Source organism: Zalophus californianus, chromosome 15 (genome assembly GCF_009762305.2).
Source record: "Zalophus californianus isolate mZalCal1 chromosome 15, mZalCal1.pri.v2, whole genome shotgun sequence".
NCBI lineage: Eukaryota > Metazoa > Chordata > Mammalia > Carnivora > Otariidae > Zalophus > Zalophus californianus.
The window spans coordinates 87,828,675-87,855,765 of NC_045609.1; the positions used below are offsets into that span (position 1 = coordinate 87,828,675).

Below are 27,091 nucleotides of genomic sequence, written 5' to 3' on the forward strand. Positions count from 1 at the left end.
GAGCTCACCCAACTTGTCTTCCTCTGGCACACACGTCCCCTCACGCGACCCATCTCCATTAGAGGCACGGTGGCCTCCCCTCAGCTCAGCTCCTCTGTGAGGAAGCAAAGATGCTCTAAGCTGTGGGGAAGGGGAGTTTGCAAGGAAGCCCCATCTGTCTGGAAAATCCAGGTCCCAGCCCCTCTTGGGAGCCTCCTACTGCGGGGGGGGGGAGGCAATGAAGACAGAGACCCCGTGAGGGTTGGAAGGAGCGTGGAGCTGCCGGGAGGAGCCCCAACACGTGCTGGGCAGGCAGAAGGTGGGCCCTACCCTGGGGTGCCCCCATCCCGCCCCGAGTCTGGGCCCCCGCGTTCCAGTCCATGGGAAACCAGAGGGAGGGGTACAAGTCAGCAGGGGAGGCGTTCACAGAAAGACACAGAATGCTGAACCCTAAGGAGAGTCACACGGCCAAGCAGCCCGGGGCTGTCCCACGGACAGCCCTCCAGGGATCCCCGGCCAGGGATGAGAGCAGGACCGCCACCCTGAGCTGGTCCCAGGGCGTTTAGATGGGGCCTATTTGTTTGCTCCAATCCCAGAGCATGGCCACAGGCAGGGAGCGGCCCATGTTTTTGCTCCAGGCTGGTCAGGACAACTGCCTGGCCCGCCCGGCCTGCCACGCCGCACCCCCAGTGGCCTACATGCAGCTCCGCTCTCTGGCTCAGGAGGTTGGACTGTCATCCTAGGAAACGGTGGGTCTATTTTTGGCTAAATTGAATAGAATTAAGGAAAGGCATTATTTTGAGACAGAGCATAAGACTTCTGTTCTCCCTCATGTTTCCAAAAATAAGAGTCAGAAGAACTGAGTGGCGCCAGGAGTCTGCATCCTTGTGGGTGCTCCAGCTTGTGGTTTTCAGGATGAGAGTCTTGGCCAGATGCGAAACCGTGCGAAGGTGGGACGAGGGTGGCCAGGCCTACGAGGCGCTCCCCAGAGCCTCCAGGGAAAGAGCCAGGGCTGCCCAGCGTCTGCAGGCCTGGGCGCCGCATCAGCCTCAGGCGGTTCCCGGTGCAGCGAGGTGGCCAGGTGGGGTGTGCCAGGACCATCAGGAACGCCGGCCTCCCCCTCCTGAGCACGCTTCTCCTTGTGAGCAGGTTCGGAGAGCCAGCCTCAGCTCTGTGCCCACAGCCTCCACTGATGGCAAATGGAGACCTGAGGACCCGAGTTACCTGCTGGCCTGTGACCCCTGGGACGACCCAGCAGGCACCGATCCTGACTTAGAGGGGACTGTACAGGGGAAAGCTTTGGACGGAGCAGGTTTTTCCTCCGTGTCCCTTGCACACACACACTGCTTTCCAGCTGGCTTCTTACCTGGGGCCTCGACACACACTTGCCCGACCGTCTACCTCATCTGTCCTCAGCTCTGTCACCCAGGGCCATCGTGTGCTCTGGCCGGCCTCGATGATCTTCCTTCACCTCGTTATCACATAAATCACGTACATTGATCCTGCAGAGGCAGGAGGTGCAGGGGCATGGCAGAGCTCCCAAGTCCCTCCAGGGAGAGATGGGGGTGGGGGTCCCCAGGGGGCAGACCCCCTTCACAGGAACACTCCCAGGAACTCCGTCTCCCACCACGCTCACTGCAGATCTTACCCTCTGACACGACTTTCAGCTGTCTCTTAAAAGGGGGTCCTGCAAAGGGCGTAGTTAGCAACAGAACCAGACAGACATAGATCATCACACGCCAGCGTGCGGAGAGAGACCCCCACATCTGGGCGGGACAAAGGCCTTTCCAGTCAGCACGTGAAGAGGAAAGACAGGATGTTTGATCCTCCGTCAGACCTTACAACCAAATAAAATCCAAACACAACAGAGGTTAGCACTTGCGTGCATGTGCGTGCTACGTGCACACACACACACATGCATGTGCGCATACACACACAAGCACGTGCACGCATGCACACACAGATGCACGCACACACATGCACACACAGACGCACGCACATGCACACACACGCATGTGCGCATGCACACATGCATGCACACACAGACACAGAGACGAACGCACATGCACACATGCATGCACACAGACGCACACACATGCATTTGCGCATGCACATACAGATGCACAGACGCACACACATGCCCACACACATGCACACAGACACACACAGACGCACGCACATGCACACACGCATGCACACACAGGTGCACGCACATGCACACACACACTAAACCCATAAGAACTCTATGATAGTGAATTTATCTATAATTCAGCAAGAGAGGCAAACCCCAGAAACCACAAAAGAAAGACTCTACCATCAGTTTAATCATATGCAAAATGTTAAAACCTCTGTACACAGAAAAAATAAACACTTTTTAAGTCAAAATCCTACAAGCTGGGAAAAGGTATTTGCAACAAATATGACAAATTGGGGCTAATTTCCTTGCATTACAATGAACCTCTACAAATTAGTGGGAAACCCGACCAGATGGGAGGAGTCCAGACGGGAGGGTCAGACACGAGATTGGGCCCACCTCATTCTCAAGGTAAAAGTCAACGAGACAACAAGAGAGTGCTTTCACTAGCCAAAGTGAAGGTCTGGGTCCCACCCAGTGCTGGAGACAGTGTGGCGGGGCTGCTGGGCCCGCGTGCTCCCAGTGGCGGGGGGAGAGGCCCGGCCCTTGTGGGGGCTGTCAGTGTAGGGATTCAGAGTCAGGGCGAGCCCACTCCTCCAGGCAAGGATGCCACCGCCGTCAGGTCCCACAGCCGCTAAGCTCACGGAGGCCCATCGAGGTCTCAGAGACATTCAACACCCAACAGTCCCAGCAACCCAGGTGCCCACAGCCGCAAAGTGGACTATCGTGTGGGTGTGGAAAACCCGGAAGACTTCCGTGCAGTAAGAAGCTATGCCTAAGACACGGTACATGGTTTCTGTAAAAGCGCGAGAACCCTGTTACATGGCGGCTCCAGCTGTGTGAACTTGCAGCTCTACCTCAGAGGCGCACGTGGGGTAGACCCGGAGCACACGGTGGAGGACACTGCTCCGCACGGCTTTCACGTTCACGCCCTGCTCACCAAGGAAGTTTTTGTGCCAATAGGGATTATCTGGGTGTGAGATTATGGGTTTCTTTTCTTCTTTATGCTTGCCTATTAAAAAAAAAAAGCCTGTTAAATGTGACATAAAAATAGGCGTTCCACAGCTATCCCTGATTTACTCTGCTAGCCCTCCCTACTGGGTAAGGGAACCCGGCTTGAATGGGCCCAGAGCCGGGCCCGAGGTTGGGGGACTAGCTCGGGGGGGAACCTAGAACAAGTTCAGGGGCTCAGGAACCCACAGATGCAGTGCAGGAAGCAAGTCGCAGGCGGCCCGGCATGTACGGCCCTCGGTGCGGAGACCGGAGCCGCCTGGGGGAGCAGACTCTTCCGTCCACAGATCTGTGCATTGCGGGAAGGGGGCGCCCCACGTGAGCGGCCACGGGCACTGAGCTGTGCTGCACACCAGCCACGTTGTGCTGACGAAGAGAAGAGCTCGGCCGCGCAGTGACCGTGCCCGCCCACAGGCTTTGCAGAGCCACCCACCAGCGCTCTCGAGAGAACAGCCGCGTGCTGTCCCCTCCTCGGGCCACGCGTCCCCGGCAGAGCCAGGGTGCCAGCCAGGACCAAGAAGGCTCCGGAGCGCCTTTCCCGGGGCACCAGCCACAGTGGCCCCCAGAGGCACGCAGCACAGCGTCCTCTCTGGGATGGCTTTTATGGGTTCCTTGCGGTGCTGGGTGCCCCCCAACCGCAAACCCATGCTGCTGATTTCACGGCTGGCCACGCTGGCCCTTGGCTTCGTCAGGGAAGCCCCCATATAAAGAAAGAAATCAGTGACCGTTAGGAAAACGCACCAAAGGGCATGCGAATCTCTCAGCTGCCCTCAGGAGCCGGGGGCCATCAGTTAAACATCTTGGCCACCTGCTGCCACACCTCCATGGAGCTCAGCCAGCAGAGGGGATGCTGTGCATCCTGCTTGTCACCAAAGGGAAGGGAGGGCACAGTGCCCGGAGGGACGCAGGGGAGTGGTCAAGCGACAAGCTGAGGCCCGAGGAGGTGGCCCTGCTCCGAGTCCCCTGCTGCCCCACACCCCACCGCCAACATGGACAGCCCGCTGTGCAGCCCAGCAGGTGCAGGTGCCCATGGGAGAGGGAGGCACAGCCAGGACAGGGAGGGCGCGGGGTGGGCAGGCCCGTGCTCAGCTGAGACCTCCGGGACCCGGGCTGCACCTGTCGTCCTGCTGGAGCCTGCTGCTCTCTCTAAACCATCCGAAGCAGCCCCGGAAAGGCCCTCCCTCCCTGTGCTCAGCACCAGGCGGCTCTCGGCAGGTGGCTTCGGGAACCAGTGCAACAGGGGCCTGCTGCCTGAGCAACTCCAAGGGGCAGAATCTGCCGGGGAGGCGGGAGCAGAGCCGACTTTTGTGGGTGTGTTTCCAGGAAACAGCAAGTGTTGCTGAGGCACAGAGGTGTGAAGATCCAACCCTGCACGTTTACCCGAAGCGCGGGCAGCCTTTCCTCACCGCGCGACCTAGACACCCATTCTCCTGGGCCAAGGGCTGTGGCCGGACAGAGGGGCCACCATGCCCTCAGGCACAGAGGGAGGAAGCGGGCGAGGGTGCAGTTTGCTACTGGAGCCAATCTGGGCGGCATCTGGGGCAAGACAGTCTCCCTGGCAGCCACAGAAGCTGGCGTGTCCAGCTGACTTTCTTGGCCTCAGTGTCTGCTGCAGAGCCGAGGGCCCCGGGCCACAGAGGAGGTGCAGATGGAGGCTGCCATGGAGATGACCCAGCGCCACAGCGAGTGGGGTGCGCCGATGATGCCCACAGGCTGCCCTGCTGTGATGGCGACTGCATGGGAACCACCAGCTGTCACCTCCCCCCCTTTGCCCCCCAAGACCCAGGTGGCTCCCACTTCTCCCCACACTCAGGCTGTCCCAGCAGGCCCTGCCCAGCTCCCACCCCATTTGAAGGCCAGGGGTCCCAAGGGAAAGGAGGGGCGCAGCCATGTCCCGAGGGCCAGGGGCAACAGGGAGGCCGGGACTGAACGCACACACACAGCACACAGCCAGAGCCTGGTGGGCGCGGAATGTGCTCTTCTTGGTCGCAGAGTCTCCACATGCTGGGACTTGCTGTGGAGGCCTTTGCAGGCCAGTTGAAGGGAGGCATCCCCCCGACACAGGCACGCAGCCTTCAAGGGGAGACGAGAACCAAACAAGGCCCAAGACCACCCAGACTGCACCGGGGCTCTCCAGGCTGCAGGGAAGTCTGGGAGCACAGCCTCGCAGATCAGGGGGTGGCGGCTCACGGTGGAGAGCCCAGGAGGAGGCAGGTGCAGAGCCATCACACGCACCCCGTGGACCACGTGGGCCATCCAGATAAACAGTCCCGTAGGGCTGCAGCCCCGGGCCCACGTCCCAAAGACCAGGGCTGCCTTCAGTATACGGTCCCAGATCTGAGGTGCCAGGGTATGCAGCGGACAAGATTCCCCTCCCCTCACCTTCTAACACGGAAATTGATAAACGGTGGATAGACAAGTAATAGATGGGGGAAAAGGAAAAATAGAAAAAAAAACCCAGCGCAATTGTAGGCTTAAACCCAAACATACCAATAATTATATTAAAGTAAATGGATTAACATTCCAATTAAAAAGCAGACATTTTCCGACGGATTTTTAAAAAAGCAAAACTCAATGATGTGTTATTTACTAAGAGAACTACTTCCCAGATGGGGTTAGAGTAACAGGTGGAAAAGGACGTCCCCTGCAAACTGTAACCAAAGGAAAGCTAAGTGGCCTTGTTAATATCAGAGTAGACTTTAAGCCAAGGAGTATTACCAGCGGTAAAGACAGACATTCACCACCGCCAGGGTCCCAGCTGTTGCAGGGACGGGGCAGGGCCAGCTGTGCACGCGCCCAGCAGCAGAGCGAAAACTGTGAAGCAAAACCAGACAGAACGACAGGCGGACACTAACTGACAGGGTGGGAGGTTCTACCGTTCCTGGTCACAGAAAACACAAAACACCACCATCGGGGATGGAACAGAGGCATCAGTGCATCACTGTTAGCAGGAAAATGACAACTTTATGCCAATAAAGTCAACAACTCAGCTGAAATGGGCAAGTGCCAGTCCTCAAAAGACACAAATCACCAAAGCTCACACGGGAAGATTTGGAAAATCCAAATACCCCGTGTCTATTAAAGAAACTGAATTTGTAATTCAGATCTTCCCACAAAGAAAGTGCTAGGCTCAAATGGCTTCGCTGGGGAACTCTAGCAAAAACACTTGAGAAACTCATGCAAACTTCTTCAGAAAACAGAGCAGCGGGGAGCACCTCCAACCCATTTTCTGAGACCCGCATAAACATGGTAACAAAACCAGACAAGGACTTCTCAAGAAGATAAAATCTAGACCAATACCCCCAGTGAGCATGGACATAAGAATTACTGATGAAGCATTAGCAAATTGAATTCGGTAATATATAAAACCCAACTTAGAGACCCAAGGCTGGGACTGTATTCAAAAGACAGTGTAACTTACCACACTGGCAAAATAAAGGAGGAAAATCAGGGGATCACCTGCACAGGCACAGGAGAAGCACTTGACAAAATTCAACACCATTAATAATTTAACAACAAAAACCCCACCACACGAGGAAGAGAAACTTCCTCAACCTGACAAGGGCATCTCTGAAAAAGCTCAGCTGACATGGCCCTTGATGGTGAGATACTGAACGCCTTCCCCCAAGATCAGGAGCCAGGTACCTGCTCTTCCACTTCCCCTCAACTCTGTGCTGAGATCCTAGATGGTGTGCTAAGCAATAAAGTTCTAGAAAGGGAGAAATAAAACTATCTTTGTTGATGACATGATCGCGATGTACAAAATCTGAGGAAATCTACAAATGAGATACTAGGATAGCTGAGTTCAGCAAGGTTTTAGGATACAGTCAGTGTGCAACAATTTATTTTTTAAATTTTATTCTTCTTCTTCTTTATTCTTTTTTTTTTTTTTTGGAAAAACACAAGACTTCATTATCCCCGTTACAAAGGGCAGGTCTTCGCAGGATGAGGGAGGGAGTTCTGATGGGGAGGAGGCGCCTACTTGCCCGCGATGAGTGGGTTCTGCAGGAACATCTTGGAGATGTAGCGGCCCTTTGCTGAGCCTCCTTGCCGCTCTTGGGGACTCGGCCCACATCCTCCAGCACCATGTTGCCGTGCCTGTCGGAGGCCTTGTTGTGGCTGTGGGTGAGCACGAGGGTGTGGTTCTTGACTGACTATGTGAGCACAGAGAGTGGAGCCGAGTCACACCCCCCTGCTCCCACTTCTCTCACGTGTCTGGCGTCACGCCATGCTTGGGCCCGTCGAGGAGGCTCACGGTGGTAGCTGCTGCACTCCCAGGTCAGGGCCGCCTCCTCTATGCTGCGTCTGCGTCTAACAACTTACTGTTTTACATGTTGAATGTGTAGGGATAAATTCAACAGAATGTGTGCAAGCTCTGCACTGAACGTACGAAACCCATCAGAGAGTCAGGACCAGAACGAACAGCGTGAGTTGCCGTGTTCGTGGGTTGGAACACTCAAAAGTTTAAGAGGTCCATTCTCTCTGAATCGACCGATCGTTTCAATGCAACCCCGATCAGTGTGGCAGCCAGTGTATTTTAGGAATTGACAAACTGATTCTAACATATCTGTGGAAAGGCAAAGAATCTAGAATAGTCGAAACAACTTTGAAAACAAAGAGCAAAGCTGGAAGGCAAACACATCTGCTTCAAGTTATATTATAAGGCTACAATCATCAGCCCAGTTGGTATTGCTGTGCAGATCAAACACACATCCCTATTGCAGAAGGGTGGGGGGCAGGCTGAGGGGGAGGGTGGGGGAGGGCGGGAGAGAGAAGGGATCGAGAAAGGAAGGGAGGGAGGAAGGGAGGGAACACTGACCCTTACTTATCAGTAGAAAAATCAACTTGAAAAGGAACTTAAATGACAATTAAAACAGATAAAGCTACATAAATTCTAGAAGAAAACAAAGGAGAAAAATCTCCGTGACCAGGAGTTGGGCAGATATTTCCTAGAAAAGACAGAGGAACAAAGCACAGAGGAAGAAATTTTGACTTCATCAAATTAGGAACTTATTTTCCAAAATCTCCTTTAAAAACTGAAAAGGAATCAGATACACAGCACTGTGCCTGCACGACCATTCCCTCGCACACCTGGGTTAACCGTCAGAGGATGGGAAAACTTTCTGGGATGACAGAAATAGTCCACACTAGACAGCAGTGGTGGTTATGTGACTATATGCATTTGTCAAAAGTCATTGAATCACATCCTTAAAAATGATAAATTCTACTTTATGTAAATTACAATTCAGAAAACCGAATTTAAAAATTAACTGTTTTTCTATGGACCGATAATAAAAAAAACCCTAAAAATAAAACTATAAAAAAAAATGCCCCTTATGATATAGCATCAAACATAAAATGCTTGGAAATAAAATTAATGGAAGGTATTCAAGACCTGTGTACTGTGCGTGTACTGAAAACTACAACCCATCGCTGAGAACAACTAAACAAGATCTAAATAAATGGAGCGACAGAACATGTTCGTGGATTGGGGGACACAGTATTATTAAGATGTCCATTTTCCCTATAATTGATATAGGAGATTTAACATAACCCCAACAAAATCTCAGCAGACTTTTTTGGTAGTAAGTGGCAAGCTGATTTAAAGTTTATATGGAGGGGCGCCTGGGTGGCTCAGTCGGTTAAGCGTCTGCCTTTGGCTCGGGTCATGATCCCGGGGTCCTGGGATGGAGCCCCGCATTGGGCTCCCTGATCCTCGGGGAGCCTGCTTCTCCCTCTGCCTGCCGCTCCCCCTGCTTGTGCTCTTTCGCTCTCTCTGTCAAATAAATAAATAAAACCTTTTAAAAAAATAAAATAAAATTTATATGGAAATGCAAAGGACACAGAATTGCCAGAACAATTTTGGAAAATGAACGAAGTTGGAAGATGTACACTATCTCTCGTCAAGATTTACTCTAACGCTATAATCATAAGACGGTGCATCACTGGTATAAAAAAGACAAAAAGAGACCCCAGAAACAGACTCCCACATGGAGAGCAACTGACTTTTGACAAAGGTACCAAAGGAATCCCGTGAGGAAAAGAAAGTCTCTTCACAGGATGGTACTGGGATAATCGGGTCTCTACAAGAGAAAAATAAACTCCCGACCTCACGCTTTGCACAAAAATGAATGAGAAATTGGTCCTAGACCGAAACTTGACTTTACAGTAGACAGAGATTTCAGACAAGACACAGAAATCACTAACCACAAAAGGGACTGCTCATCAAAAGAGAAGAACACTCAGAGGAAGAGCAAGCCAAGCACAGACGGGGAGAAAACACCACCACGCAGACATCCATCAGGAGACCGGAATCCAGAAAGTCTAAAGAGTCAGGACTCGTACAGAACTCCGCGTTAGCAGTGTGCACACACACACACATGTCCACGCACACATGCAACACAGAAGAGGCAAAGGCTCGAACAGACACTGCACACAGTAAGCGGTACAAGTGGCCAATCAGCAAACGAAAAAGTCATCAATATCATTAGTCATCAGGGGAATGCAAGTGTTCCTGACACCAAAATTCCTTTTGTTCCTCGCTTTTGGAACACCCATCATCTGCCAACGTAAGAAGCATAATTTTCTTGATAATTGTATAGTTCTCCATGACAATTAGATTTGGCCATGCCTGCTGGAGAGACCCTGCAGAGCCTCTAAGAGACCAGCCGGCCACCCTGCGGGCCAGCAGGTGCCCTCACCCCGGACCTCACGAGCACCCCAGGGCCCAGCCAGAAAGGAGAGCAGGTCCGGGCCATGACTGCCCCTGCAAACTCCAGAACATTCCCTGAAGGAGACCTGGCATGTGTGACACCCATCTAGTCAGAAAGACCCAGCTGGGGCTGGTCTAACCACTTCCACATCAGCTCATGCACTTCCTCTTTCCAACCAGCTTAATTAAATGCAACAAGCATTTATTGAGCGCCTACTATGAGCAAGGCCCCAGGGAGCCCAGGATGAATGCAACATGGCCCTGCCCTTGTGGCGTTCTGAGAGCTGGAGAAAGATGGGCGTTCCCATGACAGAAGACTCCTAGAGGGGGTCTCTGTCTACTGTGCATATGCGTGCACTCGTGTGTGCACGCACGGACCCACTCTCATGTGCAAGGGAAGGGCATGGTCTCCCAACAGAAGGCCAATCTTCATGGTGGGGTCACTGGTGCTTCCACGAGCCCCCTCAAGTCCTCAACCCAAGGCCGTGCCCACGTCCCGTGCGCCATGCCCCAAGGGTCAGAGGCCTGGGCTGCTGACAGGTCCCCCCCACCCCAGGGCCCAGGGACAGAGGCACCACCGTCAGAGGGCGCTGGACCACCAGCCCCAGCCCCCACCTCACCCCTCTCACGCCTCTCCTTCACAGAGGGCATGCATGGAGCACGGCTCTCTCTGCTGAGGGGCTGCTATCTGCTCACAGGAGCGAAGACACTGCGAGATCATGTAATTAATGGAGCCTTTCGGGCCTTTCAATTAACTCGGTCTGCAGATGAGTGAAGTCCTGTTCTCTGGAGCATTGCACTTTTTTAATTAAAAGGAATTTGAAATCATTTTGTAAAGGTTTCTTGGATTCCACCGGACATGCCCACGCGGGTCCAAAGCCAGGTGGCCCCGCCTAGCTCCAGGTGACCGGGTCCCCTCTGCTTTCCCAGCCTGCATGGCCCTCGCTGCAAGACCCCAGGCGGGCCCGAAGATGTGCGTCATCGCAGCCAGGGGGTGGGGCTCAGCTTCCCAAGGACGGAGGAACCCTGTCTCCCGTGGAAGTGACCAGTCCGCCGTGGAGCTGTGCGGCACACACCCACTTCCTGGACCCCAGGCCCGGGGTGGACGCAGTCAGCACAGGCTCCACGTCCACCTCTGGGCACAAGATGGCCCTTCCTAACCTCCCGCCCCAGACAGACAGATGCCGGCCGCAGCAGGCAGACAGGCGGGCCTCACCCTACCCGAGGCCCCAGCTCCCCCAACACCGGGCCTTTCTCAAGATCCAAGGCTCCCTCTGCGGGGGTCTGTGGGGTCCTGCAGAGACGAAGCTCCTCCTGGGCCCTCAACGACTCCAGCTGCTTCTCAAAGACACAGGAGCGAGAACATCCCAGACAGCAGCCTCCAAAGTCTGTCCAGCAGCCTCCAAAGGGAAGTCCAGCTCGCCGTGCCCGGTGCCTCCCACCTGCACAGGGAGGAGGCGTCCACGCGGAGTGGACGGGTGGGGCATGCACAGCCCCGGACACTCGTGCGCCAAGCAGGCGCCTCTCCCACACTCTCGAGGCTCACGCATGCTTGCACACACACAGGCGTGAGTATGTCCTGCCAGGCCCAGGGGCAGGGACTCCCAGAGATGCTCTGGAAGCAACACCAGACCCTCAGCCATGCCTCAATGTTACTGCCCAGCCGGTGGCTCGATGCTCCCACTCGTTAGTGCAGTGGTTCTCAGCTGGGGGCGGTGTTACCCCAGGGGACACACGGCAATGCCTGGATGCATGACTGACGGTCACAGATGAGGACGGGAGTCTGCTGCTACCACCAGTGCACGGAGGCCCGGATGCTGCTGACGCCCTGCAGGGCAGGGGACCACCCCCACCACACAGAATGGTCCAGGTGCAGATGTCCACGCTGCGGAGCCAGCCTGGCTTCGAGGGGGCCCCTGCTCCACCCAGCACAGGGCAGCCCCCACTGGCTCAGCCTGTGGGAGTCCAGGGGATCCCGTGGGCAGAGCCACGCCCAGCTGAGGCCCCGAAGCTCCCCCATGCACCAGTGACGGCCCCAGGAGGCACCAGGACCCTCCGTGGAAGGAGGAGGCATGGCCCTGGACACGAGGCACACACCTGCTCACCAGCCGGGTTCTCAGCTCCTGTCAGATGTGTGTTTCATAACCAGCCCACACGCCGAGTTTCCAACCTAATTCAGGGAAAGTGCTTTTGGGACACTTGCACCTGCATCTGCCGAAATTCATCCATCACATTTGGCCCAAAGGCAAGTGCGGTCAGTCTCCTGCATCTCCTTCCTACAGCCGGGGCAGCCGCCCCCCTCCCAGCCCACCGCAGCCCCTGCCCAGACGTGTCCTAAAGCCCAGCTTCCTGGGACTGTTGTTCTGAGTGACCAGGCGGCTTGACCTAACGGCTCTGAAGCCCGGAACAGAAAGCACGCCACCGGAGAAGATGGAACAGAGTGGCCAAGAACAGCAGCCAGGGTCCGGCTGCCCCGAGGGCCCTGCTGCTGCCGGCTGGGGAACCAGGGTCGCCCTGTGCCTGGTACCCCCTGGGCCAGGGCCTTCTCATCAGACACAAAGCTAAGGAGTGAGGCTTTCCAGAAGCAACAGATGAGCTGTCGGGAGAGCAGGGGGAGGGGCCAGAGAGCACAGAGGGCCAGGTCAGGGCGCCCGGCAGCAGGGGCTGTGACCGGACACACAGGCTGGGAACATGGGGAGCCCAGGGAGGACACGGGGCCTCAAGGAGGGGTCAAGGCTTCAGGGCAACAGAACTTGAGTTTGGAGGGGCCGAATTTGAAAGTATGAGACACACGAGTGGTGGTGTCGAGTCAGAGACTGGACAGAAAAGTCTGGAACGTGGGAGGCAGGTCCCGGCTGGAGATACAAATTTGGGAGTCGGCATATGGATGACATTTGAGGCGGCCAATGCGTGAGTGTAGCGAGACGGAGTCGAGAAAGAAGGACTGGCCAAGGGGCCGGGAAGAAGCCCAGGTGGCGGCGACTGGGAAACCTCATGAAGGGAGGGATCTAGAAGGGATCTAGGAGGGGTCCGGCGTGCCGGGGGCTGCCACGGGTCAGGGACGAGGAGGGCTGAGGGCTGGGCATTACTCTTAGCCACATGGAGAGGACCTTTCCCAGAGTGCGGGGCCGTGGGCTCACGGGAGGGCTGGACACCGCAAGGACAAAGCAGGCCGAGGAGTGTCGCTGGAAATGGGGAGCAATAAGGACATGGCATCAACAGAGCTTTCTCAGCACGGGAGAAATGCAGCATGCTGTTAGCTCACTCCACAGGCATGCGTGAAAAGCCGTCGGGACGCCTGGCGCCGCATGCCCCGGGGACATAGGGACCCGTGGCTCAGCCCTGTCCACCCTCAGAGCTCGTGGCACAAGCAGCCAATGGCTGTGAGGCATGGACAGAGCACGACACACAGCTCAGGCTCTGCCCTGGTGTCCCTGGAGCTGGATCTGCAGGCTCAGTGTCCTCCCCTCAGAGCCGGAACTGTGGACATCCTGCCATCCCAGAGCCCCCCAGATGTCCTAGGGCCGGGAGGGCAGAGACGCATGCATTTTGTTGGGTCTATACCTAGGAATACAATCCCAGGTCGTAGGGGTCAATGCTGCGCCGCCCTGCCCTCCCCCCCCCCCCCCCCCAGCCAAAGACAGCTAGACATGGTCTAAGGCTGACCAGGCTGGGTTTACTGCTTCTTGCACCGTTGGGGCACCAGGGCATCTCGGCAGGAGGGTGCTTGAAAGAATGTGTCATAAGGTTTGGGCTGGGGGCGGGGGCGCTCACGGGGGTCGGGGCAGCAGAGCCTCAATGCCGTCAGGAGCCGTGTGCCACGCCGGCTCCGGATGTGAGGGCTGTGCGCTCTCTGCCACGGGGTGCGTGTGCAGCTCCAATAAGGTCCTGCCGAGCAGTTTCCAGAGTGGCTGCGTGAATTCACACTCCCTCTGCCCATGGCCGACAGCGCAGGCGCCCTCTGAACATACTCAGCTTGGTGACGGGGCGAGGAGGGCGTGAGGGGGTCAGCCTGGGCTTTAGAAAGACGGTCCTTTCCCAGGGACCCAGGCCTTGGATCCCAACACCGTCCCCGACAGAAGGACTGGGGCTCCCCAGAGAGCTGGCTGAGTCGAGGGCTGGGTCAGGGGATGCACCTGCTGGGCCAGAGGGGAAGGAAGTGCTCAGAAGGCTGCAGCCACGGGGGTGTCCTGAGGCCATGGGAGCCCATGCCAGAACAACAGGAGAGACAAGAATGGAGCCATATTGGATTGTGACCCAAAGCGCAACACAGCAGCGTGTGAACGGGGAGAAGAGAGGAATCTTCGCAGAAGAAATCCAAATCACTTACACAGACACCTCCCCTCAAGGAGGTGGAGCACGACACCCACCCCTGACATGTGGGCTGTGCGTGGTGGTGTCCTTCCAGAAGGTCAGCGTGGAGGGAGAGGACAGTCCAGTCCCCCGACAGGGGAGACTCCTGACAAGCGGCCTCAGTGGGGGGGGGGTGTCAAGGTCACCAGGTTCAGGGACCAGACAGACCCCTGCTGTGACGCGACCCCAGGCGCTTTCTCTGAGCCCTCCCCCAAGACCAGACCCCAGTGTAACCACAGGGAAAACCGCAGAGAAGTCCCACAAAGCACCCAACAGTCATCCTCAAAACTGTCAAGGTCATCAAAAACGGACAGGCTGAGACACTGCCCTGGCCCAAGGAATGTCAAGAGAGACCATGGAGTATCACGCGGGGCCGTGGAACGGAAAAGGGATATTAAGAACGAAGAAAATCTGAATGAACGGTGGACTTTAGTTGCTCAGGTACGGCTGTTAATTTTACGTGTCAACCGCGGGCGCCCCGATTACACACTACCCTGTGCGTGTCTGGGGTGCTTCCGGGCGACGTTAGCACCGGAGTCCGTGCATTCGGTAAAGCAGATCCCCCCAGCGAGGGCCTCGTGGAGGAGGAGGGAGGGATTCTCCTTTGGTTCCCACCTCACCTTCCGGGGTGGCTCAGCTCAGGCCCTGCCTGCGGACTGGGAGCTGCGCGTCGCCTCGCCGGGTCTGCGGCCGGCAGACAGCAGACCGCATGCCCCCTCGGCCCCCCTGACTGCGCCAGCAGCCCACTCCTCGAAATAGATCCCCCGACATGCACGCGCACGCATGTGCACGCGCGTGCCCTGCACCCGCTCCGCAGGTCCGCTCCCCCAGAAAGCCCCGGCTAGGACACGGTCGCGTCGCCGAGCGCTCAGCAGGTGTGCCTGCCTGACGCGCCCCACTAACGTAAGACGCTTCGCGGAAACTAGCCGCGAGGACTCGCTGCTCTGCCTTCCCGACTTTGCTGTAAATCTACAAGATTCTGAAATAAGTATATAAGGAAAAAGTTTTTAAAAAGCCATACCCGCTTTGTCTGTATGGGAGCTCGGACTGGGAGGTGGCGGGATGGACGCACAGGGCTGTGGTCTCAGTGCTGAGATTACATAAGACACTGAATTTCCTCATATTTTTTTCTTGTCATTTTTCGTTATATAATAAAAAGCTATAAAGTAAAAAAAAAAAAAAAAAAAAAAATCATCCTGGCCACAGCGTCTGGTAGCTAGATGAGCAGCCACATAATTCATCACCCAAAGCAGGACACGTCCGAGGGTGACAGGGATGCTGTTAATCACCATGCCCGGTCACGTCCAGCGACCACAGGTGTGCAGTCACCACACGGAGGCAGGATCGCTGGCTGCGCCCTCCCTAAGTCCCTAAGCATGGGTGGCCCTGGAAAGGAGCCGGGTCAGCAGGAAGGGAGTGGCGGTAAGGGGCCGCGCACTGAGTCTGCCTCGCAGGCTCCGTCCCCACGACACCTAGCTCGGTGTTCCCTTCCGGAGGCGCTTCATCCATCAGGCCCCTTACTTCCGCACATTCTAATTGTTGTGGGCTCTGGTAAACGGGCATCAGGATCCTAATAACTGGGGATTCCAATGCCCAACTCCAGTTCCACGATATGCCCTCGGCAAGAGCTGCAGAGACGCGCCCCTTGGGGCCTGGGGTCTCCCTTCTCTGCCATGGTCACCCCGTAAGCCCGCACAGCCAGCCATGCCACCACGGCCTATCCACGCCTGTCTCAGGTCCCGCTTGCTGCTCAAGGACCTTGCAGGACTGGCAGGAGGGCCCACCCTGGGTTTGCCAACCGCCAAATGCGGCCACGGGGCCCCATAGCCCAGGCATGCGGATCACACATGTGGGGACGGGGCCCCCTCTCTTTGCAACTTCCTTCCCGTGTCCTTGGACCCCACTCTCTCAGTCATGTGCTAACTTTGCAAATCATCCTTTCTGCCCAAGGAGCCAAAATACAACTTCAGAAACACAAGATGACCTTGATTCTTGAAGAAAAAGAGAAAACACAGGAATTGGGCAGACACAAACAGACATGACCTAGGACAGCCGCATGTGGGTTCCCTGACAGCACAGGGACCTCTGAAGCCAGGGCGCGGGTGACTCGCCCAGCAAAGTGTCCGTAACCAGGTGGGGACACAGGTTGGCAGCGTCCCGGCTTCTCGGACCCACCGTGCTTCCCCTCAGAGGCCTGAACTGAATTCAGTGAGTGTCCCAGTGTTTTCAGGGGCTCTGAAACAGTGACTGCTGAGCTGGGTGCTGCTGGGTCCTCTTGGCCACACTGGCATCCTGCGTGGCCCCAGGCTCGAGGTGGCCCAGAGGGAACTTGGGCAACATGGGGAAGGCAGGCACAAGGCGGTGGTCCTGATGCCCTGAGAGACAGGCCGGGTGACAGGGGCTTCCACCTCGTCCCTGCCCTCCCCTGCCCTCCCCAGCCCTCCCCAGCCCTCCCCTGCCCTCCCCCTGCCCCGTCCAGCTCCATCTGACAGCCAGCCCCGCCAGCCACCCCCAGGTGCAGTCTTGGCCCTGTGCACTCCCTCTCCTGAACCTGAGCCGGACCGGGGACCTGCTCCAGCCCACGGTGCCCGTCCACGCCTATCCCGTGCCTCGGCCTCAGCGCACCCAGAGTGGCGGGAGGAAGTCCCACTCTCCCACTGCGGAGACCAGTGGACACGGAGGAGCCCTGAGGCCACAGAGGACAGCTGCTGGTTTAAAACACGCCCACATATTCTTTGACATTTGCTTCAAAGGGTGGAGCCTGGTCCCCCCTTGAGTGTGGGGCGGGCATAGTGACTGGCTGCGGACAAACGGCCTATGGTGGGCGTGCCCACATGTGACCTCAGAGTCTGGGGCCTAGAAGGCACTGTGGCTCCTCCTGTCTCTCCTGGCTCGCACAGAGGCTGGCTGCTATGGCGTGAGGCCACACAAGCAGCTCCACGGAGAGGCCCACGTGGTGGGGAGCCGGCTTAGGAGCAGGGCCCCCACCCGCCTGAGCTGTGGACAGTGCAGACAGAGCCGACAGCTGCATGGGGACCGCAAAGGGGACCCTGAGCCACACGCACCAGAAGAGCCGCTCCCGACCTAATCGCTCCAGACGCCGAGGCGATGTGCCTGGAGCCGTTTGAGGGGCTGTTAGCAACAGATCCCGGGAATAGATAACAAATAGCGGCCAGGACAGCGAGACCAAGACCCCCAGGGACGTGACCCGGGCGAGCGTGCCACCAGCCTCCATTCCAGCTGAGAATGAGGCCCCACGTCGGGGACCGAGGATGCCGCCGCGGGGGGCCTGGCTCTGCAGGCGTCACGAGCAGCAGGGAGACCCGTCCCCACGGGCCCCGACCCAACATGAGAGTTAATAAGCACAGGTGTTGCTGTGTCCCTAGGTTTTGGGGTAGTTTATCACCAGCAATAACTAAGGGTGCGGGGACCCTGCCCCAGCCCCCAGCGGGCAGCTGGTGGGAAGGACACAGGCCAGCCGGGCACCGGGAGAGACGAGGGGCCTGGACGAGAAGCACCGAGCACACAGCAGACCCCTCCTTGCCCACACGGGGTCACAGGCAAGGACGAATGAAAGCCGCGCTATGAGAGGCGCGAGCGTCCGCGCGTTGCCTGACACACTCACAAAGAAATGACAAAGTCGTCTATTTCTCACTTTCGCCACAAGTTCCGCCTTGTGCATACAAAGCATGAAGAGTCATGATGTGAATTCTGAAAGCAGAGACCTTTCTAAAGTCAACTTTTTAAATCACTGTGAGAAAGTGAATGTACTCAGCTCCTATTTTTAATAAATTGGGGGCGACACTGACTCCCACCTACACCCTATCCTGGCTTCAGAACCTAAATAACATCCCCAGGGTTTTCACAGGATCGACACGGGCCTGCGCCTGAGCTGCCGTGCTGGGGACCATCCGTGGGCTCCGTGTCACGTCGGGGGAAACGTGGGCAGGGAGACGCGGCCCTTCTCACAGCTGAGAAGCCTGCTCTCTGCCCTCGGCCACACTGATAGCAGTCGGCTGCCTTGGTTTTTAAAATAATAGACTTTAGGGGCGCCTGGGGGGCTCAGTCGTTAGGCATCTGCCTTCGGCTCAGGTCATGGTCCCAGGGTCCTGGGATCGAGCCCCGCATCGGGCTCCCTGCTCAGCGGGAAGCCTGCTTCTCCCTCTCCCACTCTCCCTGCTTGTGTTCCCTCTCTCGCTGTGTCTCTCCGTCAAATAAATAAATAAAATCTTAAAAAAAAAATAATAGATTTTAGGTCAATGACAAAAACATTTTTTGATGAAGCAGGCATCCCAGATTTTAAAAATAACAATAATTTTATTAATTACAGCTTCTCCCAAATTGTCTCAAATTCTGATCATTAAAATCATTCAGCGTTTGGATCCAGCCGGTGTATGGGGAAGGGAAAAGTAGCCCAGCACGTCCCGCGGGGTGCCCGGCCAGCTCACTGCCTGGGTGGGAAGGCGCACCCCGAGAGGCGCTCTGGGCATGGCCATGCCCTCAGGGGGAAGACCTATTGATCCCACCTAATGGATGGGGAGCCAGGATGGAGAAGGCTTGCCTGCTGAGGACAGCAAGGTCTAACCGTTTCTTGGAATATCAGCCAGGAGCAAGAGCGGCTACCAAAGCTTTATTTTTATCTACGGTTATACACAGATGGCAGAGTGAGGCAGGTATGAAGAAAGACACAGTTCAACATACTTTTGGTGAGGAAGAACGATCTGGACAGGAAGGAGAAGCGACACCAGGTGGAAGGCCTGGTCTTTCACCAAGGTGAATGCTGAGTTTGACTGAGCTTCCTACGGACAGGGAACTGAGCGCAGGCCCCTACAATAAGAACCAACGCGTTCCAAAGAGGACCAGAGAGGCAACTTGGGCCCCCCAGGAGGGCAGACCACACCCATCAGCCCCGCAGCGAGGCGGCCCTCGGGGTGGGGCCGGAGCCGCCATGCTCCCCACGCACACGGTTGGGAAGCCGAGCGCCCTCCAAGCAGCCAGCTCTGGGATCAAGCATCTACGCACCCCTCAGCAACCCACCGCTGGTGGTACTCGCACCAAGAGCCCTGGGGAGGGGTCAGGGGAAAGATGCCAAGTCCCCACTTACAATGAAGGAAGACCGTGGAAGCGTGCGGTGGTTACGTGTGTGACAGGCGGTGCCTGAGAGGGGTAATGCAGAAATAAAAGCACAAACCAGAGACGTGGTGTCATCCCCTGCGCAGCAGCTTGTCCCCAGAGGACGACGAGGGCACGTGTGGTCTCCCTTCCGAGCCCACCGCCCTGCGCACCGAGCCCGGGGCATCCTCAACGGCCACACCTGCTGTGCACCTGCTCAGCCCTCCCGACTCAGAGTGGATCCAAGGACGGGCAGCAGGACATGCAGACTTCTGGGCCCCACCCCAGACCTGCTGAATCAGAAGTCACCCCCTCCCCTGGGGATCCACGACGGCTGGAGACCCTGCTTGGGCCGCCCTGACCCTGCGCAGAATGAGCGCTATTCCACGGCTCTGCTTCCCTCAGACCATCAGCCCCAGAGAGAAGCCCTGAGCAAAAATTACCCCCATTGCATTCTTACATTCCTTCTCGACTGGAAAGCTGGGTGGTTAAATTTTTAAAAGAAAATCGGCTTATTTTTAGCACTTTAAAACACACAACCAGATGGACAGGCATGCAGAGCTGACGTGACAGTAGGTCCCAAGTCCATTCTAGGACCAGCCATGGGGAGACAAACACATCGAGCTCCATGGCTGCCCACAGACCCTCCAGGACCCAGAAACCCAGGAACAAAGGTGCCAGGGGACTTTCAAAAGGGACTGCATGCCCTCCTACCCAACTGGAACCCAAATACCCTCCCCCACACCAAGGGCCTCGGCACCATTTTCACCAGCTGGCAAAGGATCCCACGGTGTGCAGCCACCAGGCTTCTGGCCACCAAGGGAGACCTGCAGTGTGGGGAGTGGGTGTGAACTGCCGTTAGCCCGAGTCTGGGCCCCACAAAAAACCGCCACCCTGTCTTCCCAGTCAGGAGGGAAGGAAAAAGACTCCTAACAACCAGGGGCCAGAGTGGCCCCAGAAACTCGGGCCCCATCAGCATTATGGGGCCAGCCACACGTGCGCCCAGCTGCTCTCCTCGGCCCTGCGAGCTCTCAGGAACACAAAGGAAAAAGTGGGGCACAAGCACCATGCAGTAACGGACCATCCTTCTTGGCCGGTTCATGACGGAGCACCGAGAAAGTCCAAGCAAAGCAACTTAAAAACTCTGGCAACCAGCAAGGGTCTCAGCACAGTGGCCATTTCCAGGAGGAGTGTTTTAAAAAGAAGAGTGTTCCTTCATCCCAGCACTGATCAGCGTGAAATACGATGGGTACAGAGATCCTGTTCACGGTTCAACAAAACCCAGCAACCAACACACAGTAAAGGGCATTTTAAACTTAGAAATAGCCTAAATGTGCTCAACTTCAGAAAGCCTGGGACCCGCAGGAGGACGACCTTCTAGCTGCCGGGTCACAGGGTAGTCCGAATGGACTGGAAGTTTCCACGTATGCAATAGAAGGAGGCGCAGACGCAGGCTTATCAACGGGGAAAGGGTACAGCAGTAACACGACACCAAGGCCGGAAACTGCCGGAAAGGAAGCTATTGATGAATCTGACCACACAAAAATTAAACACATCCGTACAAAAAAACCCCTAGCAGCGTTGCAAGATAAATGGCAAACGTGCGTGGGGCGGGGGGGGGGGGGGCACCGTGCCAGGGTACGGCTTTGTAAACCCGGAACGGGGCAAAGACACGGGGCCACCACGGTCCCAGCAGGAGGCAGGGGCTCGGGTGGGTGCCAGCGATCCCCCAGAGACAGATGCCCCGATGTGAGGAGCAAAGAGATGGTCAATCCCACCAGCAGTCAGAGAAACTCAAAGCATTAATACAATCCTTTCACCTTTCAGACTGTCAGAAATCCGAAACATCGCCAGCAGCCAAAGCTGGTGAGGACCCAGGGAAAGAGGACTTCTGAGCGTGGCCAGAACAAGCAACGGCCGTGCGTCCCGGCCGCTCTGTGCTCTGCCGTCCTCGTCTCTCTCCTGCCTGCAGCCGGTCCCCCACCTCCCCTTCGTCTGCGTACCCCGCACACAGCAGCCACATCTTGGGTGGCTGCCATGGAAGGCACAGCCAGGACAGCAGCTGTGCACAGAGGGACCGTTCCTATGGACCCCAGCAGGTCAGCTGTGTCAAGGTGCCTTACGTGGACACAGTTCTGGGGTGGCAAGGTCGTTCCTACATGCAGGAACATGAGCACACAGAGATGCTCATTGCCAGGTTTGTGATACTGTGTTTGCGAAGAAAGTGGAAACACCCCAGTGTCCTACAGCAGGAAATGAAGTAAGCAGAGAACATCATGTCCACACGGAGCAAGGCCGAAGGGCAGGGACTCGGCCCTGGCCACCCGTCAGAACCGCTAGCCGGACAAGATAGGGGTGCCGAGCTCCACCCCCAACGGGAATTCCTGGGGGGCGGGGACCCGGCATCCGTAGTTTTAAGGGCACCACGGAGTCTAGCTCCCAGCCAGGCTTGAGGGCCGCCCTTGTGAATCCAGCCAACAAACGCTGTAGATCTATCAGATGTTGGCGACATCCCACTAAGTAAGAAAGCAGGTTACGACCAAACCATATATGGAATGTGATCCCATTTCTGCATCAAAGGAAAAAAGTGTGTTTCCACGGCTAGAAGTGTGAGAACATTCCTAGAACAAAGCTGCAGAAGACACACACTGACATGTTTGCTGCGGAGAGTCTCGGTGCTAAACCTACACGTCTAGATTTTCCTATTTAGGGCAATTGTAGGAAAAACAGGAAAGCATACACATGTATACATTTTAATGCTTCTTAATTAAAAATAAACAAAGGATTTCTTTTTACATTTTAAGAAAGGCGACTTGAGAATCTGGTGGCCTCCCGTCCTGGTGTGCTGCCCACCCACCCAACAGACCTGGGTGAGGTGTTCTGCGGCCTTCAAGGGCTCCCTTATTCCCAGTCTTCTCTGGGGGAGCAAACCTCGCAGTGATTAGTGATCCCCCACTAGGAAGCTAACGTCACATTGGGTTTGAGTGCTGGCCATGACTATGGAGAAGGGCGGGCACCCCGCTGGGTTGCGGACCTGCTCAGCAGGGGAGCTGGAGCCCCCTCAGCACCGCTCAGCAGCCTCATGACCAAGACCGTGTGGACCATGTGGATGAAGGGGCTCGCAAAATAGCGCAGCTCTGGGGCAGGGCCGGCGAGGAAAGACAGGTCCCTGGCAGGTTCGGCCCCTGAAATCCAGGGCTCCCAGAAGCCAGCGAGGGATGCGAGAGGAGGAGGTGCGGCATTAGCGGGGGAGGGAAAGGTGCCCCTGGTTCCCGCATGAGACAGCGGCGCAGAGAATCTGCCCCTGCGCCCGGCGCTTGCCAAGTAGGCACGGGGGCTCTAGACTCCGCGGGACTGACGGGAACAAGGACACTTCTCTATCACAACCACGCTTTTTAGTTGGGATCTACCTGGCACTCTGTGAAACTGCCTTTTTTCTTTTCTTTTATCCTTTTCTCTGCATACCAAACTTAATACATTAATTGGGAGTTTTAATCCAAAAAATTCATCAGAAGGTCTTCCGTTGCCATAGCAACCGTGCAGGCACAGTAAATGCACGTCTCCGGCACAACACAGCCGTCTCTTCAAGCCCGCACAGCAGCAGGGCCAGCAAAGTAATGCAGCCCCCGTCCGAAGGGGCTGGGGGGCGACTTCACACCCGGCCTGGAAGAGAGCTGGGGTTCAGGGGCCACGGCCTGCCCCCAACTCACCTTCCTCCGTCCCAAACCCCATTCCCTATTCCTTAAATAAACCCATGGCCCTCTCTGCAAGCTTGTGCCGAGACGCTTGAGCCGTAGGTGCCCCGACGATGACATGCACACGCGGGACAACGTGGCTGTCCAGCCAGATGACGCGGACAGGTGCCGCACCCAAGCTCACCAAACAAAGCCCAGATAAGTCCCGATGGTGGGTTCAGTTTGGGGATGTGGCTGCTGTGCCAAGTGATCAGCAAGTAACTGATGTCACATGTCCTAAAGAGCAAGGTCCTGTAGCAGAGTCAGCCCCCCCCCCCCCCAACCTCCCGAAGCAGCTGCGGCCTCGGCCATCCCACTCCAGGCAAATACAGGGGTTGGGGGATGCGCCGAGTAATTCTCAAATCAGATTGTGAGCAGCATCGACAGATTCTGTGCTCTTTTTGCCTTTTTAATGGTCCATGACATCTGAGACATAACACACTGTGAGCCAAAAGAAAACTCCTACGTTAAAAAGCTGAAGGCAGCGCCCGTGCAACATCAATTTCTCTACTTCCACGTTCTCTGCCTCTGAGAGCACAAGGCTAAGGCATGGAAAGTGTGGCCAGCTCTTGGCCGACACCAGCGAGCGTGGAACTCAGATGTGTTTCTCAGACATTTTCTCATCGTGCAGCCAGAGAAGCTAGCCGTCAGTCTGCTTCCTGATCAGTTCCTAATGCACTCTGAGCTTTCCTTACTCGGAATATTTATGTTGAAAACAAAAATGCGTAACATAGGAAAGAGTCACAGCACTGAGTTCTGCTGCCCCGGAGCTGAGGGCACAATGACGGCAGACCCAGAACACACTGGACTGATGGGGCGGTGCGGAATGCCCCTCCCCTGCTGACCGTGACCACGCTCAGCAGCCCGGCACCCCCTGGGCAGCCCACGGCAGCCTCTCCGTCACTCCAATGACCACCCGCACACGGCCCGCACGCTCACCACCACTGAGGCCTGAGGTTGTACTACTGTGATTTCCTATTATGCTTAAATTATTTATCACAATAAATAGTTTGGGCTCCTGTGTTGGGCTGTGCTCTAAAATTATAAATTATAAAAGACCTCTGCAGGCTGCCTACAGATGAAAAAATGCATATTTCAACTATTTTAAGAAAATGTCAAAAAAAACATCAAATGTGTCATCATTGTACCATTTAAACTCTCTCCATGACATCCGTAGAAAAGAGCTGTATGTTTGCGTGCGAATGTATCCCAGTGCCCCAGAGGCAGACCTTTCCTGCAGGTAGCTGCCAAGTGAAAGGTGGCCTGTCACGTGTTTGCCATGGGCACCTGTCTCCACGTGGCCACTCAAGAGATACGGGTGGGTGGTCTGGGTCAGCAGCTTTACCTGCAAGAGGACCTGAAAGGAAACTCTCAAAGGGAGTTCCCAAAGGGCAGGTCTCTGCACAAAGGCAAAGCCATCTCCACCGCACATCTGAGCCCAAAGGTTGGGCACGTGGGGGCCACACCACACTGTCAGCCGCAGACTGAGAGCTCCCGGGGCCAGGGAACCCCCCCCCCCACACCTGTGGGGCAAGCATCTTCCTTCGCAAAAGCGGCACACCACAGCTGCAGAGTAGACCAAGCCTGCACACCGCCCCTAAAAGGAAAATGAACACATGCAGCCCTCGCCACAGTGGGTGGCTAAGCCCGCACCACTCCGACCATGGACCCTCCCCCCGCAGGGCAGGCCGGAGCCCACTCCCGCCGCTGCGCCGCCACTGGACACGGAGGAGGCAGGAGGGAGCCCTGGATGCGCGTGGGCACCGCAGGCAGCATCCGCGAGTTTCCTCGGAAACCGAGACGCCCCGGGATGCCTTCCCACCCGGGTGGTCGCGGTGTCTGGACGCGAGGAAATCCTACCGCCGCGGCCCCTCTGCGAGAGCGCGCAGAGTGCCCATGCGGCGCGGGTCCCCACGCTGTCCCCGGGAGCGGCCCGGGGCCCCCGCCGTGCGGCCGCGCTCACCGTCCTCCTTGTCGTCAAACACCGGCCTCCGCGCCGTGGCCGCCGACATGGAAGAGCCCATTCTCTTCCTCCACTTGCTCCACGGAAACAGGGGGCGCGGCTGCGCGCGGGCATCGCCCGCGTCCCGGGCCCGGGGCTGGCCGGCGGCGGGCGGCGGCGGGGCCGGGGGCGCGTCGGGGCCAGAGGGGCGCGCGCGGCTAGGGGGCGGCGAGCCGGGCGGCGCCGCGGCGCTGCTGCCCCTACGCTCCGCGCCGCTCCTCATCGCCGGGCCTGGGTGCGCGCCGCGGCCGGAGCCGGGGACATGGCCCGCCCGCCGGGCGGGGAGCGGGAGCCGTTGACAAGGCTCGCCGTGCGCCCCGGCCTCGGCGCTGGCGGGTCCTGTGGCTGCCGGGCGGGTTTCGCCGACAGCCGGCGCGCGGGGGTGGGGCTGGGGCGGGGCTGGCGGGAGGAGTGGGGTGGAACCGAGCGCTGGGGGCGGGACGGGGCGGAGACCCGGCGGGCTGGCGCGGGAGGTGGCGCGCCACGCCGAGTGCCCACCGCCCACCCGGGGAGGGGCCTGGTCCGCCCCGGCACTGGGGCCGCAACACCGACTAGAGGGCGGAGACGAGAGCGAGGGAGGCAAGGCCACGATTCCCTCCGGGTATCCTGGGACCCCCAAAGGATGGGAAGAGTCCGGCTCTGCAAGGCGGCGGGGATTAGGGGCTCCCCTTGGGTCTCCCCACCCCGCGGCCTCCGCGAACAAAGCCGGCCGCCCGATATGGGGCGGCCTTGAACTTGATCCTGCGGCTCTGCGCTTCTCGAGGCCGCGCGCCGGGCCCGGGAAGGGACGCTGGGAAACGGCCGCGCGGGGGCCGAGGCTGGGTTGGGGTCAGCGCGTGCACGCCGGTAGTCCCGGCCGGGTGCCCATCCAGCCCTGCGGCTGCGCCCCGGGAGGGAGGGGGCGGGGCGGGCGCTCCGCCGGGAGCCTGGCTGCGAGCGCGCGCGCACTCACGCGCTCGTGCACACGCGCTCTCCGGGTCTCCTTGGCTGGGTCCTCGCAGTGAGGCCGGCCGGACACCAAGCCAGAGCGGGAGCCCCTGGTCCGGGTGCAGGCCTCCGGGCCTCCCGGGAACCGTGCGTCCGAGTTGCCCAGAGTCCCCTGGCCCTTCCCGGGTCCGAAGGGGCCTCGGCGCTCCAGGTTTGATCTTGCAAGGCCACGGGAGACCGCGGGAGTAAAGCGCTCGGCACAGCGGACGCCCCAGGAGAAGGCTCTTTCAGTACCGCCTAGCTTCCTGCGCTCTAGACCTTGTCATTGAAGAACCTTCTTTTTGTGATGGGTTGACTTATGGAAGCCTTAAGTTCTGCCTGGTGCACAGGCCCAAAGCCGGTCATTCCTCCTCCCCCCGCCCCTCACCCCCCGTGAAATCCTGGAAGGGCCTTCTGCTTACCCACAGTGAGAGCGGATCCCCGTCCCCACCCCACCCCCGTCACCCCGAGTAACCAGGCCCTACGGGCCTGCTCCTCCCTCTGCGCACATCCTTCAGCCACTCTGGGCTCTGCCCTGACCTCACAGCCCCTCCTGGCTCGACCCCCCATCCCAGCTTGTGGTACTGAGTCTTGGCGGTCCCCACTCGGGTCTCTTTTCAATTTCATTGAAATTCAGTGTGGCCCCTTGACCTGCTTGACCAATGAGATGTGAGCAGAGGTGACCAGTGTCCGCCTGCCCGAGAGGGAGCCCTCATCGCTTCGGACCACCTGCAGACGAGCCTCAAGCATGCAGGGCATGTCTTAAGCCATCCAGATGGGGGGAGTTACTTTTACCTGAGCAGAACCGAGGTTAGTCCCACTGACCATCCACCCACGGCCAGTGTCCCTGCCTGGCTGACGTGTGTGCATATCCCGTCTGGCCGTAAACCGAGGCCTCCCAGATAGTGCCCAGCCTCCCTCCCTGGAGCTCCATCCAGCACTCCGATCCTGCCAGTCGCTGTGCTAGCAGAGCAGGTGCCCTATAGGAATTCATCCTGCAGGAGCGAATGCAGCAATGTTTTTGAAAAGGGGGGGCAGTGAGGCAGGGTTATGCTTGGAGCCACCGTCCCCCCAGACTGCACGTCAGA

General features: G+C 57.5%; 1 protein-coding gene across 3 annotated transcripts in view; it reads right to left on the reverse strand.

Moving 5' to 3' along the window:
- STK32C (serine/threonine kinase 32C) overlaps positions 1-25,364 on the reverse strand; it is a 71,786-nt gene extending 46,422 nt beyond the window's left edge. The window contains exon 1 of one of the 3 annotated variants that reach the window (XM_027596716.2): positions 24,999-25,364. In XM_027596716.2, coding sequence (XP_027452517.1) covers positions 24,999-25,260 — 262 coding nt within the window. In that variant the 5' untranslated portion in view covers positions 25,261-25,364. The remainder of the gene's footprint in view (positions 1-24,998) is intronic. The other 2 variants (XM_027596714.2, XM_027596717.2) reach the window with 2 other exon arrangements.
- Between the last annotated feature and the right edge of the window lie 1,727 nt (positions 25,365-27,091).